Consider the following 15476-nt stretch of genomic DNA (forward strand, 5'->3'; position numbering starts at 1 on the left):
TTATTATTAGTTTCAAGGATATAGTACATTGGTTAGACATTTATATAGTTTATAAAGTGATCCCCCTGATTGCTCTTTCTCTCCTCTGGCTCTACACCTAGCCATTACATTAATGCTAACTGCATTCCCTATGCTGTAATGAAATATTTTCAAAGGTAAGTAATATCTTAATTATAAAGCCGACTATTTGGGTGTCATGAAATCAGCTTTAATCAGATCCGTGACTGTGATCTTTATCAACAATGTCACTGTCCTGCTTAAATGCTTTCAACGCCTCTCACCGCATGGTGGCTGGGATGAAAGCTCCGGTGCTGGTCAGGAGCTGATTTCTGTGTCCCTTCTGCCACATCTTTCTCCTCTCCCCTTGACCACTCTGCTCCGGGCCCCCCAGCCTTTGCCTCTGGTCTAAGGACACCCCTCCACAGGGCTTAACTCTGCTCCCAAATTCGTTTTCTTTTCCAGGGCAGGTGCCTTCTTGCTGTTCTGTTGAAATGGCCCCTCAGCAGACAGGCTTTCTCCGACCACCCGACCTAAAGTCACTTCTCCCGTTATTTTCCACCCAGGCCCCCTGAATGTTTCCATTACTGCAGCGCTTAGGATCTGTCTGTGTTCTCTTTACTCATTTCTCTGCTCGTTTACTGCCTGATTCGCTCAAGGAGACTGAAAACGCCAAGTAACCCCGATGCTGGCTGCGCCATTGCTCACTGCATCCATCACAGGCAGCACCATGCATGTTGCCTAGGCAGTTCTCGAAAAACATCTCATCAGTGAGTGAAGCTAAATAGCGAGTAATTAAATTAATGCACTTCTTTCTGAGTGTGATGAAAAACTGAGATATAAACTCTTGGCCTTGACGGCGAGACACCACATTTGTGAGATGTATGATCTTCAGCTTCGATTGGGTTGTGCATGCCTTTCTCTCCATGTATTTACTCACTGACAATCTCTCTCCAATGCAAATGGTTGCAGATAATTACACTCAACGAGATCCTAGAATGTCTCTAGTTTTTCTACATTTGTGAGGAGCGAGATGTCATGGAAACACAGAAAAGCCATGCGGGTGGTAGAGACTGAGGGCAAACTTTTCTTGGCAGGTGCTTCTAAAAGGGAGCAGCGAGGGGGACGACCTGGGGTTCCTGGGGTACTGTCCTCAGGAGAACGCGCTGTGGCCCAACCTGACGGTGAGGGAACATCTGGAGGTGTTCGCCGCCGTGAAAGGCCTGAGGAAAGCGGACGCCGCTGTCGCCATCACACGGTACACGGGGGGACACACCTGTTCGCTGCCTGAGGGTGCCGGAGACGCTTGGGAGTGACGACCTTCCTGGGAAACTGAGAACCGGACACTCTAAATGCTGCCCAGAACACGTTGGGTGGATCGGCCGTTAGAAACTGTTTCCCCTGATTTCAAAGTGTCATTCTTTTTTTCTCATACTAAACATGGAAAGAAAAAAGTCACTATTCGTTGGTAAAATTTGTCAATACTAAACTTTAGGTATAAGCTAGCACAGAACAGCTATTTGGAGATCATGACATGTGCTTATATTCTTTTAAAAGGAAAAACTATCTTTTGGGGGGGATCGAACCAAGTCAATTTTAGGATGGCCTGGCGTCTGTTCTCAGAACCACATTTCTGAGCTCTGCTCCCCATCCTGGCCCCTTGCGGCCCCGTTCTCCCCCCGGCTCCCCCCGCTGTCCAGAAGCCTGACCGACTGACTGTCTCCTGCAGGTTGGTGGGTGCGCTCCAGCTGCAGGACCAGCAGAAGCGGCCGGTGAAGGCCTTGTCGGAGGGAATAAAGAGAAAGGTAGGGCCAGGGCCCGGGCTTCCTCCGCGCCCCCCGCGGGTCGGTGCCAGACGCGCTGTTCCTCTGGTTGCAGCTGTGCTTCGCGCTGAGCATCCTGGGCAACCCGCCGGTGGTGCTGCTGGACGAGCCGTCCACCGGGATGGACCCCGAGGGGCAGCAGCAGATGTGGTGAGGAGTGCTAGCTGGTCAGGGACCGCATGGATTCCTTGCAAGAAATCTATGAATTGCCTACGGCCATGCCACCCTGAACAAGCCTGATCCCATCTGATCTCGGAAGCTAAGCAGGGTCCAGCCTGGTTAGTACTTGGATGGGAGACCACTTAGGAAGACCAGGTGCTGTAGGCATAAGAAAAAAATAAATAAGTAAGGGATTGTAAGCTGACAAGGTCCTTGCAATCTGTGAAGTCAACTAAGGGTTGCTTTGCTTAAAAAAAAAAAAATCTGTAAATTGTTTTACTCCTGTAAAAATTGTCCCTTAAACTGTTTCTTAATGTGAAAAAAAAAAGCTACTCTTAATATCATTAGTAAAATCAATACTTTGCAAAAAAAAATATCTTTCCCTGATAGTAGTTCCTAACCATTTATCGTTAAGGAAAAACAAGCATTGTCAGGGCCCAAACATACTCAACCTGAGTATTGTAATTGCTCGATTGATCTTTTAGGTAGCGATGGTGCATCTCTGTGACACGATATGACACAATCATCACATAGAATGACACAATCATCACATTCTATTCTATGTGATGACACAATCATACATAGCGTCATCACATAGAGTGAGAATTCTCACTGGGTTGCAAAAGTGGGGGCAGAATGAGGGTTTGGGATGTTGTCGTGTATGTTTATTGTGCGTTTATGTTCTCTCTACTAGGTTGTGACAACTCCATCGTTAGATTCGGTGCCATTCTCTTCCTCTCTGCAAAGCCTTTACATAAACACTCTCTCGCTCAGCATTTCTCTTTTACTGCAACCTCAAAATACTGTGTCTTGTTCACACCCCTCCTTTAACGCCAGCCTCCAGTGTAACAGCTCTCACCTGGCTTGCCCTTCCTTATGCCACCTGCCGACTTAAGAGCCCTAACTTGTTTAATCTTTTTGCTAATGATTCACATTCACGCCCGTTAAAAATTCTTTTCTCTATCCATTTCTGATTAAACAGAAGTCTTCCTTAATTGTAAATATTCTCTTGACAATTTAGGCAGGCGATCCAGGCCACCTTTAAAAACACGGGGAGAGGCGCCCTCCTGACCACCCATTACATGTCAGAGGCTGAGGCCGTGTGTGACCGCGTGGCCATCATGGTGTCCGGAAGGCTGAGGTGGGTGTTCGTCCAAGTCCACACTTGACCCTGGGTGTGTGGCTGTGAGAGTCTGTGGCCAGAGAGCGCCTGGGTCTCACAGTGAGACATCACTAGCAGCGAATCAGGAGTCACAAACGTTGCGATCTACGTTCTTTTTCTCTTTCTTTCTGTTACGACCTCATTCTCCTCTTCCCTCCAGATGTATCGGCTCCATCCAGCACCTGAAGAGCAAATTCGGCAAGGTTTACCTGCTGGAGATGAAGGTGAAGACCCCCACACAAGTGGAACCCCTCCACAGCGAAATTCTGAGGCTTTTCCCCCAGGCTGCTCGGCAGGAAAGGTAAAGGTGGTAGCTGGTTTTGATCTGGTGTCAAATGTCAGCTTTTCCTTGTCAGCTGCATTGAATAATAGTCATTCGAGTCCACATTTAGCCCAAAAAGAAACCTAAAAGAAATAAATGATTTGTTGGTTGCTGCAGAAAATAGACTAGAGAAGAGCCGATGTAAAAGCTGGTGTAGCACGTGTCGTGTTCCTACTATATGCCAGGTACTATCTTGGTCTCGTGTTATCTTATTTAATCCTCACCAAGACTTTCCAAAGTAGAAACTGGTGTTCCAGTGAAAAATGAGATGATTTCAAAAGGGCATTATAGGATTCTGACCTTCACAGTACCTTAATAAATGGAATTATTATATTTACAAATAGGAAATTAGTAGAAAGTTTAGATCACATGAGGCAGCTAACAAGAGGCAGAACTAGGATGTAAAGCTGATTATTTCACATCTATTAATATTTCCAACTTTATATAGATGCCAGTAATGAAACAATCCTCATGAAAGTAATACACTAAAAAAAAAAACCACAAAGATTAAATTTAGGGTCATTTTTAACACCTAAAATTTACTGCAGAAGACAGATGATTTAGGAGTTAGGAGGGAAAACAGTAAAGAGAAATGTATCATCATGACAAGGTCTGAAAATATATTTCTACAGTGAAGTATAACTATAAAAGCAATGCTATAACTCAATGTACAGCCTCAGACTGAATAGAAATATATCATAAAGGTACAGGGAATAAGCAAAATAGATGATAATGATTGCTCCATAAACATATGAAATAGTATCTTATGAAATGAAATCTAAATCTTCCTGATTTTCAAATGTTGAAAAGACAAACATCTGAGAAAAAAAATATTTTTAAAAATTGTTGTTGCTGAATTCCTGGTAATTTCTAGTCCCCTAATCAGAGAGTTATATTATCCTATTTTCTGAAAGCAGTTTGAGTAGCGGGAGGGGAGGGGAAGGTGGGAGAGATATGAATACTCTAGAGAATAAATAGACTTAGATTTCTACCCGAGTTGGGAAACTTCAAGAAACTACGTAGTGTCAGTGCCAGCCAAGGAGTAAGTGTTTAGCTTAGAAAATAAGGCGGAAGGTGACTTTGGCAAAGCTGGACATTTTATTTATGCTGTACCTGCTCGTCTCCATCCAGGGATGCTAATCGGGTCTTATTCTCTCATCTCGTTCTCTTTGTGAACTGCCTGTTTTTTTATTACTAGGATTCACCCTAGGCATTTCACCTACACCAAACCGACTCTTACTTACAGAAATAAAGACCAGAGATGTGTTTGTAGTCAGTTTGCCTCTGCCACAGGTGGCATCAGCCTCTCTCTCCCCTCTCCTCACAGGTACTCGTCTCTGATGGTCTACAAGTTGCCGGTGGAAGATGTACGACCTTTAGCCCAAGCTTTCTTCAAACTAGAGACTGGTAAGAGAGAGAAACTTTGAAATAAGATCCTGAAAACAGATCATTTCAAATCATACAATAATCCATCCGCATGACAAAAAGGAATGTGACATAACGTATTACATTTAAAAGTTAAAATCTCAATTTGAATTTTTGGAGCACAATATCAAGGAAGTGGAGGGATTCTGTGTGTGAGGGAGGGGAGTAATCGGAGTGATTTTTACTTTTGCTTTGTGTTTTTTTTTCTCATGTGTTTTTGTATATATATTGGTACAAGCTAAGTCAGTCAATATATATGTATACATATATATTGGTACAAACTCAGTTACAGATGCATTTAAGGAGAATACTTTCCTTTGGAATATTGATGTTTATATATTTAAAATTAAGTTTTATGTGGACTTGCAGATTATTTTATTGCCCGAGGCATTGTATTAAGAAACTGACCTCTTGTCTGGTCATTAAAACAATCTTCTTGTGTCGGGTGCCCTTGAAAACCGACCACACTTCATCCGTGATCCCCAGGCGCGTGCTTTCCTTGCCATCCAAACCCACTAATTCTGCTACTCTGCACTGTGCTAGCTGGACCTCCCTCCCTATGCTCTTTCTCATTGTCGCTGCTCAGTGATATCTCCGCTTGTTTGTCACCTTCCCCAAGGAAGAGCTTCAAGTCTCCTGCTTCTAGAAGGCTCTTCTTACTCCTGTTGATAACATCTGTGGTCCCAATGAAGCCTCTTCCTTCCGTTCTCTGGGCCACGAGGTCATTCGCAGCAACCCCCAGATCGGCACTGCGGCCAGTATTGACCTGGTGCCTTTGGTGGCGTGTTTCTAGTCTCCTGGGCTCTCTTCGGGGCTCTAACTACCCTGCTCAGGACACTTTGGTCAGGAAAGAGTATTTTCAACTTGCTTTGATAGGAAGAGGCCCGTGAGGATTATCCGCTCCCTGAAAAACCAAAGACATCTTTCTGTACAATCTTCTGATACGACCCTTTTCAAAATGTGTCTGCCTCTTACCGCTTCCTGTGCTGAATGTGCAAAAACACTGGCTCACTTGCAGAGAAAGAAGCTGCCTCGGCACCATTTCCTCCTTTAAAAAGAGATCTCGAAACCTGTGCAACGTGCGAGTATAACACCAGCACCTTTTTCTCCAAACTTATGTGAATGCATTGGTGTTCTTTTAACTGAGTGCTCTGCTTAAACCATGAACGATTATTATCGTAACCTTTTTATTTAAGTTTTTTAAAAATGTCGTTTGTACTCTACGCTGACTTCTAACACCATCTGGATATAAAATATACAAACCCCTAATGTGTGTCCATCCTCGTGCAGTTAAACAGAGCTACGACCTGGAGGAGTACAGCCTATCGCAGTCCACTCTGGAGCAGGTGGGTCAGTTTTAGTGATTTTTATATCATCCATGGAGTGTACGTATGCAGTAAGTGCATACTCTTTGCACTCACTTGGAGCTACAGGAAGCGGTGTGACACCCCTCTCTTAATTTTTTCCCTCCATTACAGGTTTTCTTGGAGCTCTCCAAGGAGCAGGAGCTGGAGAATTTTGATGATGAACTTGACCCCTCGGTGAAATGGAAGCTGCTCCCGCAGGAAGAGCCTTGAAGCTCCAGATACCCTGTGTTTCCATTCAAGCCTTTGGTTGATTTTTAAGACATTTATTTTTATAGCATCAATGTATATTTTTAGAAATCATATTATAAACACTGACATATTTTTTTCATGTGGTAGAGAGGAGGAGTAAGTGCTGGGCCAACGCAGTGACAACATGGACAGAGACACTTAACTAAGCCCACTACCTGCCAGTCACGGCATCTGTATCTTTGCTGGTCACCCTGATTTTATTTTTCTGTATCATGATGAATAAATAATTTTACTTTTATAAGATTGTTTCAGTTTCTGAATATGATATACAAATTTTGCTTAATTTTTTTCATCAAAAACTTAAAACAATTTTTTTCTAACCTAGACTCAGAAATCCATATGTTGACTTTTCTGCAAGTCCAATACTTCAGAAAGCTGATATTTTAGTTAGCATTTAAATGACTGTGTCAAAAAGTATCACACTTATTGAAAGAGATTTTAATGTATTTTCTTATGGCTGAAAATATTAAAACTCATTGGTCGTAATGTCTGATACCAATATATTTGATAACATATTCACTGGTAACACTATCAATAATATAGACATAGTCTGGAAAACTAAAAACTTGCTATTAGGAATTTATTATACTTTTTTTATTTCTATAAACCAACAGTCTTATTTTCATTGTATTTTTAAGTCAAAACTAAAGATGCTTGCATTGTAACAAATCTCTTATGGATATTTGCCACGTCATCCCAGAAAGTTGATAAATGTAACAGGTCAAATAACCAACTTGGTGGAAAATATAAAATAAATCTCATATGTGTAGTTTTGAAATATGTTTCCTATTTCATGTATTTCATGTGTCTTTTTCTTGACTCATTGGTGTCCTATTTACAAGTTCAGCGCATTCTAATAGAAAATAATTCCTAACATAAGAGCGAGTTTGCTGCTTTAATCAATGTGCTACCAAAATGTAAAGGAAGAAGATACCACACTATGATTAAGGAAGTAAAAACTGGGGACGAGCACATTTCCTAGAAAAATCTTCTAAAAATACCATGCGGGACTACCATAACTACATAAAATGTAGTTAGATGAGATTTTGCGAGCTGTGGGGATGATTCTCTGAGCCTTCCTACCACTTCTTTGCATATCCTTTCTTTCCTTTTGGACTCCTGACCCTCCAGCCTCAGAAAATTCTTACCATCCCAGAAACTTCTGCTCTGGAGAGCATCGCACCCCCCAACTACCTTCCCAGGCCCAGGCTGCTGTGTGGCACAGTGATTTAGAGCATGGCCTAGATTCAGTCCTGGATCTCGGATTTACTATCTGCGCAGACCTTGTTTCCTGTCTGTAAAATGGAGAGATCAGTACCTACCTCCGACGGTTGCCATGACAACCAAAAGTGGCAAAGGCAGCAAAAATACCAAAACGCTGTCTGGCTGGTATCAGCAGGGCCCAAGGACTCCATGCCTGGGACAGCGCCCTTCTTCATATCCCCTCATTTCCCAAGGGCCAGCAGAGGTGTCTGTAAATAAATAATACACCAGACAGACTTATTTTAATGCAGGATTTTGCATTATAACCCAAAGAAATAATACAAACCAGGTCAGGTTTGTTTTTTGGGTTTTGGTTGTTTGTTTTGTTTTGTTTTTGTTTCTGTTTTGAAGCTATTTTTCAGGTCAGTGGGAGGGCTCTCCATGGGGCAAGCACAGTTTTAGCAGCCAAGTGACTTTTTCCTCAGCCTATGGGTTGAACCAGCTTTGACATCGCAGACAACTGGGTCTTTGGCAAGGTGACACTGACAGCTGTGTCAAACCTGAGCTTAAGATCTGCACCTGCTCTTTTGCAAGGGAAAGCCTGCGCAGTTCGTCACGTGGTTTCATGTGTCACTGAAGTCTGGTTTGGGCTTCAACGGACATATCTGTGTGAGGGCTTAAAAAAAAAATAGTAATACCTTTTCTCCCACTGTCTAAGTTCTTCTGGCTGGGCTAATAGTCAAATGAACACAGACAGATTAACAGGAGACGATCAAAATTTAATACATGTACTCAAATTCTAAAGATAGCAAGATAACATTAGGTATGTTATGTCATTTTGGACAAAGGAGAAAAGGAGTGAATAGGGTATTAGATTTCAGAAGTGAGAATGGGTGATTTACAGGTAATTGAGGAAGAGCAAACACATGTGGCAGGCAAATTAGTGCTAGGCAACTCAGAAACGATGGGAGATGGGTATCTAGCTAACAGGCCCCCCTGCCTGAAGCCTTCCAATTGACCATATTTAATACAAATTAGACTAAGATACACATCCTGACTTCCTTCCAGAAGCAGGCTTTTCTATCTGAATATCTTGGGCAGGAAAGGGGAGAAAAGATCAAATATTCTCTCTGAGTCTTTTGTTTCTTAGTAAACAGCTTAAAATCAATATTCCCAAAAGCAAACCTTTTGGTCCCCTTCGTCTGCAAAAGAAACCTGTTATCACAAATCTGGTGCCACACAGAGGATGATGAACTTTGAAATGCTGATGATGGCAGATGTTGACATTTCTGAGGCCAATGAGAAAACCTGGAACTAAAAGCTCAGATCAACTCTGTAGATTTTACTCCCAATATGTCACAGCCAGTTAACATTTACAGGCCACAGAAGACAGGAAACATGTTGCTATGTAAAAGATCATTCTTGTCGCTCCTTATGGTTAACCTTACTCTGCCCATTCTTCTTCTAATCCTCATCTCACTTATATTCTATTATTCTTTTAACTTCTTTTGTTTTGCCTTTTGTGGAGACAATACAAAATTGTATTCGAGGGAAATGTTCAATTAAAATAAATTGATTGGCATCCGGTAGCAACAGTCCTCCTGGCTAATGGACCGACATTTTTATTTTTTCAACCAGATGTAGAATGTCAAAGAAACATGGCTTCTGTCTCCCATCGCAGATTCCCTCTGGTTCCAGTTTCTATGCTTTTGATTCCTTTTCTTCCCTCATATTTGCTCCCTTTCCTTCTCTCTAGGCCTATGACAGATTTTTTTCCCCACAATTAAAAAAAAATTGTGCAGTCTTCCAAGATCCCAGAGAGGCTAAGTAATATATTATGTTGAACAAGAGACGCCAAAGGGAACAGGGAAGATTTGGAATATCTTTACAATGGTGGGAGCCAAATGTCTCAAGAGATATCCATTGTCTACTTCACATAAGGAGAACACCCACAGCTGTGAAAGGATTGAAGGGAGAGACTAAACTGTTATGATCTCATCATACAGATTCTTAGCAACATCTTGAATGGGTTAATATTCTTTTTGTAAATTCCAGAATTTTCTTACTTATTTTTTTCTGGTAATTTAAATTTTGTGTTTTTATTCTTCTCTGCACATCCAGAGAAAAGATGTTGGCGGTAGGAGGAGGCCAGTGATGGATGTTTTTCAAGAAAAGCACAGTAAACAAGGATGTGGTTGTTATGCAGATTTAAGTCCTTGGCTTCTCCACTGATAAAAGTTTCTAAAGTTTTAGTCATCTTCCTCTTTCTGGTAATGGGAGGGAGACACCCTTACAAATGGAGATTACAAATCTCCACCCTTACAAATGTTCCTTATAAAATGTAAATTTTCCTTCCGCAAAGGTAACTTCTACTTGGTTTTCAGAGCTCACCTTGTGTCTGCTGTTTCCTAAAAATAACCAGCTCTAAATAATCCTTACGCCAAAGAGAGATATCGTGGTGTTATATATTGCTCTTCTTCAGAGGGGAAGAGCCATGTCTCGTTTGTCTTTGTAGTCCCAGTTCCCCATACATAGTAGATGCTCAATAAAAGTCAGACGACTACTCCAAGAAGTGGAGAATAACTACAAGAGCAAGGGAAATATTATTGGAGACCAACTGTTCTGACTTTAAAATAAAGCACGTAGCTGAAAATAACCTGGACGTTGTTTGAACGAAAGGCCGTGGTCATTGACAACTGAGAATTAGTGACTAATTTTACTAGTTACACTATGGGAGCTTTGAGTATCCAAAGAAATCCAGAAAGTTGAACTACAAATGGAAAATCCAAAATCAATGACTAGGAAAATAGATCAAACTTGAAATGATGGTTTGCTTTTTTTTTTTAAGACAAAAAAATACGTGATGTATAATCTACCTCATAAGGAGCTCTTATTCATTACTTCAATAACTATATACTTTTCAACACTTTATGTGCCAAACAGTGACACTGTTACAGGAATGTTAAAAGAAGTAAAATGCCATCAGGGAGGGGAGGGAAGAAGACTCATATTAATTAAGCATCCTCTATGCCAGTCATTTAGTTTATCATCTTAAAAGGCTAATCATTACCACTTGACAGGTGAGGAGGCTAAGTAGTGGAGTTTGGGTAACTCACCTATTATCACACAGTTGGCAGAGCTGGAATCTGAATCCAGTCTGTCTGGTTCCAAAGCCCCTTGATCATTTCAGTTTATTTAAAATGAAAATAGAACATGGTGAATGCAATGCAAACAATTACATAGAATCGAAGAGGTAGCAGAGTAAGGGTACTTGACTCGTGGCTCTTCCTGGTAGGGTGAGTAAAGTTTGAAGCAAAGAAAACTTCAAGAGTAGGTTTCCTTAAACTTAATTCCTAAAGAATGAATAGGAATATGGCAAGTCATCAAGAGGAAGAATGAAACGCAGGGGAAATGGTAGGGAGTCATGAAACTGACTAATCTAGTTCCCATTCCAATTTGGAAGAGACCAAGACCAATAAACTATAAGATGATTACTTTAACTGCCTAAAATATTGAAGGAGGGGTTACTGGGTAAGGGCAGACCAAAACTGTTCCCAGAACCCTACACCATAAGGTCATTTGACCACTTTTTATGTAATGAACCCAGCCATGGTTTGTGGCCATTTGATATATTTTATTGGACTTGTTGCAAAACGCGAACCACAGCTGCTGGGCATTTCATTGCAGCTGTCTAAGCAATGACACACCCAGTTTGAGCTTGTTGTAAACTCTGTGGGCTCCCTTATGAATGGACTCTCCTTTGTTTTCTCAGAAGAGGGATTTTGAATAGTGGAGATGCTTAACAACAGAAATAGGGAGATGGCTATTTCTATGTAAATACAGATTTCTGAGATACTATATCTGCTTATCTACTGAATAAAATAGGAAGTTATGAAGTAACTATGTTCTGTGGTTCGGAAAGGCGAAGAGCCTGGCTTCTTTAAGAAATCCCAGCGGGGCAGAAAGCAGATGTTGGCAAAGAACAAAGAAAAGGAGGAAATGAGCTCTGGGAAGTGAGGGTTGATGCCAGTGGACTCTGAGCTAGAGAGGGGGGTAGGGAGCTAGCTGGTCTGCTGCCATTTTGTGCAGTAATAAAAACTTGCCAGAGCTCTAGAAGGATGATGTTTGAGAAGTTTGAATAAGAGGAATCAGGGAGGGTCTGTCAAGCTACTGAATCCTTAAGACTAGTGAGGAAGAGCAAATTAGTACAAATAAATCAATTCAAAACCACCATGCAGATAACTTCTGATTACCAGGGCTTCAAAAATAATATTGCTTTTGTTTTTATTTTTATTAAATCATGCTGTTTAATTGCATACTCCAGAAGCTCCTGGGCAAGGATTTTGTAAGGGCTTATTCTGTTATCATTCTCTTACCTTTTGGTTGCAATAATAGGTCACTAACTGTAGGGTTAGTAGTAAGGTCACAGGCCACTTGAGCAGGTGTTTTTCCCTGACCTTCTCAATGTACCCATGTTGTGTCTAGGACTTGATGCTACCAAGTATTAAGATAGCTCAATTTTTTTTTTCTCAAAACACCTAATTACATTTGTTAATTAAAATAAAAGTTGAGGCATGTTCTAATGAAGGAAAAGGGAACTTGGATTTTAAAAGACTGAGAAACACAGGTTGAGAAATTTGTTCTTTCTAAGTTAGGTACCAGATACAGAAAGGATCATTTTAAGTTATTCAATAGATTTTAGCTGCCCCTTATAATGACTGTGTCTTTAGCTTATATGTACAAGGATTTTTTTAAGAATGATTGAATTATTGAATATAATTTTCTTATTTGTTCTTTATCATTCATACCATCTGATATTGATTAATGGAGTTGAGATAGCTTGCAATAAAAAACAAATTGCCACCAGACTATTATGACAATGGTAAAAGAACAAAAAACTAAAACAACAACAATACCATGAAACACATAGTGAGAGGAGGCAAGGGATGGATAGAAATTTAGGCCCATGTAAAATGATATTCCATTTCTGCAAACGGTTTTAAAAAAGAACTGAATAAATTTTCATCATTAAAAATGGCCACAGCTATATCTCAAAGGAATTGATCTAATCCGGCCAGCCAGATTTCACCACTAATGAACACTTGAAAATGCTGCAGCTGCAAAAGACCTCTGGGAGAGAGAGAGATATCAGTCTGGAACATTCCACAAAACAAAGGGGAAACAAAAAACAGTCCTTGTGAGTAGGTGGGAAAATAACTCCATAAAGGTGACGTCCTATTAAGAAAAACTTTATTTTTTCTATAAAAGACACAAACACTGGTATCCGAGAACTTGAACTCACATAAAAATATATTTATCTTCTTTCACAAAACAATGGTAAGACTGCTTCTAGTAAAGCAGCACAGGCTAATCAGATACTTCTCCGTCATAGAAAACAACTATAAAACTGGACAAATTTCAACAAAATTGTTGAAAACAACCATTTCGAGGTCCTGAAAAATGACCAAAAGAAGATAACAAATTCTGAAGATTTCCCTCCTGAAAAAGTGCTTCTGTATCTAGCAGAACAGTGATGTCTATGTAGCATCCTCCCCCAGAAGTGTCCCCACCCCTTCTCCCACACACACTAAGGCAGCAGAACCAGCAGCCTGACCTGTAAAAGGAAATGGTGAACTCAGTTTAGAGCTAGAAGCGAAGACCCACAATTCTACTGCTGGAAACAGGGAACTCAGTACAGGGCAACTAGAAATTTAATGAAGAAATCCTGAAAGTCAGCAAGCCATAGAATGATCAAGAAAATAGACTCACTGCATGTACACGACCATCTCCGAACCTATGAATGCCATGATAACCTGACCAACACGCGAAAGCTAAGGGACACTGGAGAGCCTGCTAGAACTTTGAATGCATTCCTTAGCTCATGCACAGCTCAGGCAGCAAAAGGAGGAAAACTTACGGGCTCAAAGTGTCTGGAGCATTATCTTTGCCCAAATCGTTGCCATAGCTCCAAAGTGCAGAGATGCTAAGGAGAATCCTAAGCTGACAATAGTCTACACGTCTGCTTTCCCCTGTCCTGTGACCACTGGTCCCCCTGCACTAGCATGACATTGTTTCCAGGTAGCTTTGGGGCACTTGGGAACAAGGGACAGAATCATTTATATGAATCAGAGCTATGTAAGCAGCAGGAGCTGTGGGTGGGTAGTGACAGGCACACACCATTGAAAAAAGCGTATTCAATGGAGACACATTGAACAAGGCAAAACATAGTTCTCACCCTAGAGTGAAGACATTATAAGTGTATGATGTGAAAATATACTCATTGGGAAGAAAAAGACACAGGAGTGTTTAAATCTGGAGTTCCTGGTTGAAACCGGACACGTACCCCTCTGCCCGCTTGAACACCCTTTAACCAATATAGCGTAGCTCACAGGAGGAGAAACTGGAGAGCAAATTACACTGACACATTTGATCCTTTCTCTGTCATCTTTCTGTAGAAATAAGGTAATTCATCTCTGTGACGACCCATGGATAAATAGCTTTGGGTCACCACCAGAAACTCAAGAAGGATCCCACTCACAAGCCAAAACCTTGAATAACTAACTGTTTGTAGAAGTGTAACAGTCTTTGTTGAAATAATAGAAGTCAAATTTGGCAGCTGTAAAAAGCTTTAGTCTAAAGATATACGAGAACTCACAGAAATACTGGAAAAGTTAAAAACCTAGTGTTAGAAAGTGGTCAGGAGCCGGAAGAAGTTAGGCAGTAGAAAAATACAAAATGGTACTTCAGGGACAATCTGGTTCCGTGTCACAGTACAAGCACCACTGCTGCAAGATTGTTGATGCCAACAGCAATGGCCACAGCCACTGAATTCTCGACGTTGTCACTGCTGCCAGACTCCCAGCGCTGCCACCATGAAGATCGTCCTTACTATACCTCCATCTTCACTTCACTTTCCCGGAGTTCAAGGACTCCAGCTGGAGCATCTTATTGGTCCATTTGGCTTCCATGGTAAGCAGCCAAATTCTATCCCTCACCAAGGCTTAAACTTTAGCCAGTGCTCAATTTAGTGTTTGAAAGAGTCGTACTAAATTTAAGAAAGGTTGCATGAAGATTAGAAAAATGGCCTGCTTTGAGCCATTCAGGGAATGGAAAAGACTGACTCATCATAGAAGGAACCCCTTAAAAGAAAGTCACAGGAAAGTGTATCTGGAAGATCGGTAGTTGTGAAAATATGAGGGGAGAAACATCACTCAATGATACACAGGAAAAATCAGATTAATCACAAGATTTCCTTGTTCTATTCTTTGTTGTGGGGTTTTTTTGTTTGTTTGTTTAAATTTATTTTTATCCCTCCTCTAGGATCTCCATATTCTCCTTGATGTTCATCAATTATTATCTATCTTAAATTTAAATATTTTAAATATTTGAACTCCATGAGATTTTTCTTTCATACCCAAAGAAAATATCTTGGACCAAAAAAAAAAAAAAAAATTCACTAACCATAAGCTAGCCAAACCTTAGAAAACTTACTAGTTATACATACATATATGTGTGTGTGTGTACACACACACACACACACACACACACACACACACGTATATATACATATATGATGGAGAGAAGAATAATTAAATCATATTAGTGGTTGATTCCTTAGGTTAATTGACAGTTCCCAACATGACGACCAAACGACCTCAGTGAAGAGTTGGTTGTATCTGCTCTGTCTTTGAAAATTACTTTGCTGATTGCTTTAGAATCATCCCGAAGATTTCAAATAACTTCCTGTGTGTTATTACTTCTTGATTCCA

General features: G+C 40.8%; 1 protein-coding gene and 1 pseudogene across 1 annotated transcript in view; both read left to right on the plus strand.

The window, feature by feature from the left end:
- Nucleotides 1–7277, plus strand: part of LOC120599956 (ABC-type organic anion transporter ABCA8-like) — a 58754-nt gene extending 51477 nt beyond the window's left edge. Inside the window, exons 32-39 of the mRNA XM_039859111.1 lie at nucleotides 1095–1255; nucleotides 1727–1802; nucleotides 1876–1970; nucleotides 3001–3120; nucleotides 3302–3442; nucleotides 4791–4870; nucleotides 6179–6234; nucleotides 6367–7277. Of these exons, the coding sequence (XP_039715045.1) occupies nucleotides 1095–1255; nucleotides 1727–1802; nucleotides 1876–1970; nucleotides 3001–3120; nucleotides 3302–3442; nucleotides 4791–4870; nucleotides 6179–6234; nucleotides 6367–6465 (828 nt within the window). The 3' untranslated portion in view covers nucleotides 6466–7277. The remainder of the gene's footprint in view (nucleotides 1–1094; nucleotides 1256–1726; nucleotides 1803–1875; nucleotides 1971–3000; nucleotides 3121–3301; nucleotides 3443–4790; nucleotides 4871–6178; nucleotides 6235–6366) is intronic.
- LOC120600500 (uncharacterized) lies at nucleotides 2029–2147 on the plus strand (annotated as a pseudogene).
- Nucleotides 7278–15476: the final 8199 nt, after the last annotated feature.

This window comes from Pteropus medius, unplaced genomic scaffold (genome assembly GCF_902729225.1).
Source record: "Pteropus medius unplaced genomic scaffold, Ma_sr-lr_union100, whole genome shotgun sequence".
Lineage (NCBI taxonomy): Eukaryota > Metazoa > Chordata > Mammalia > Chiroptera > Pteropodidae > Pteropus > Pteropus medius.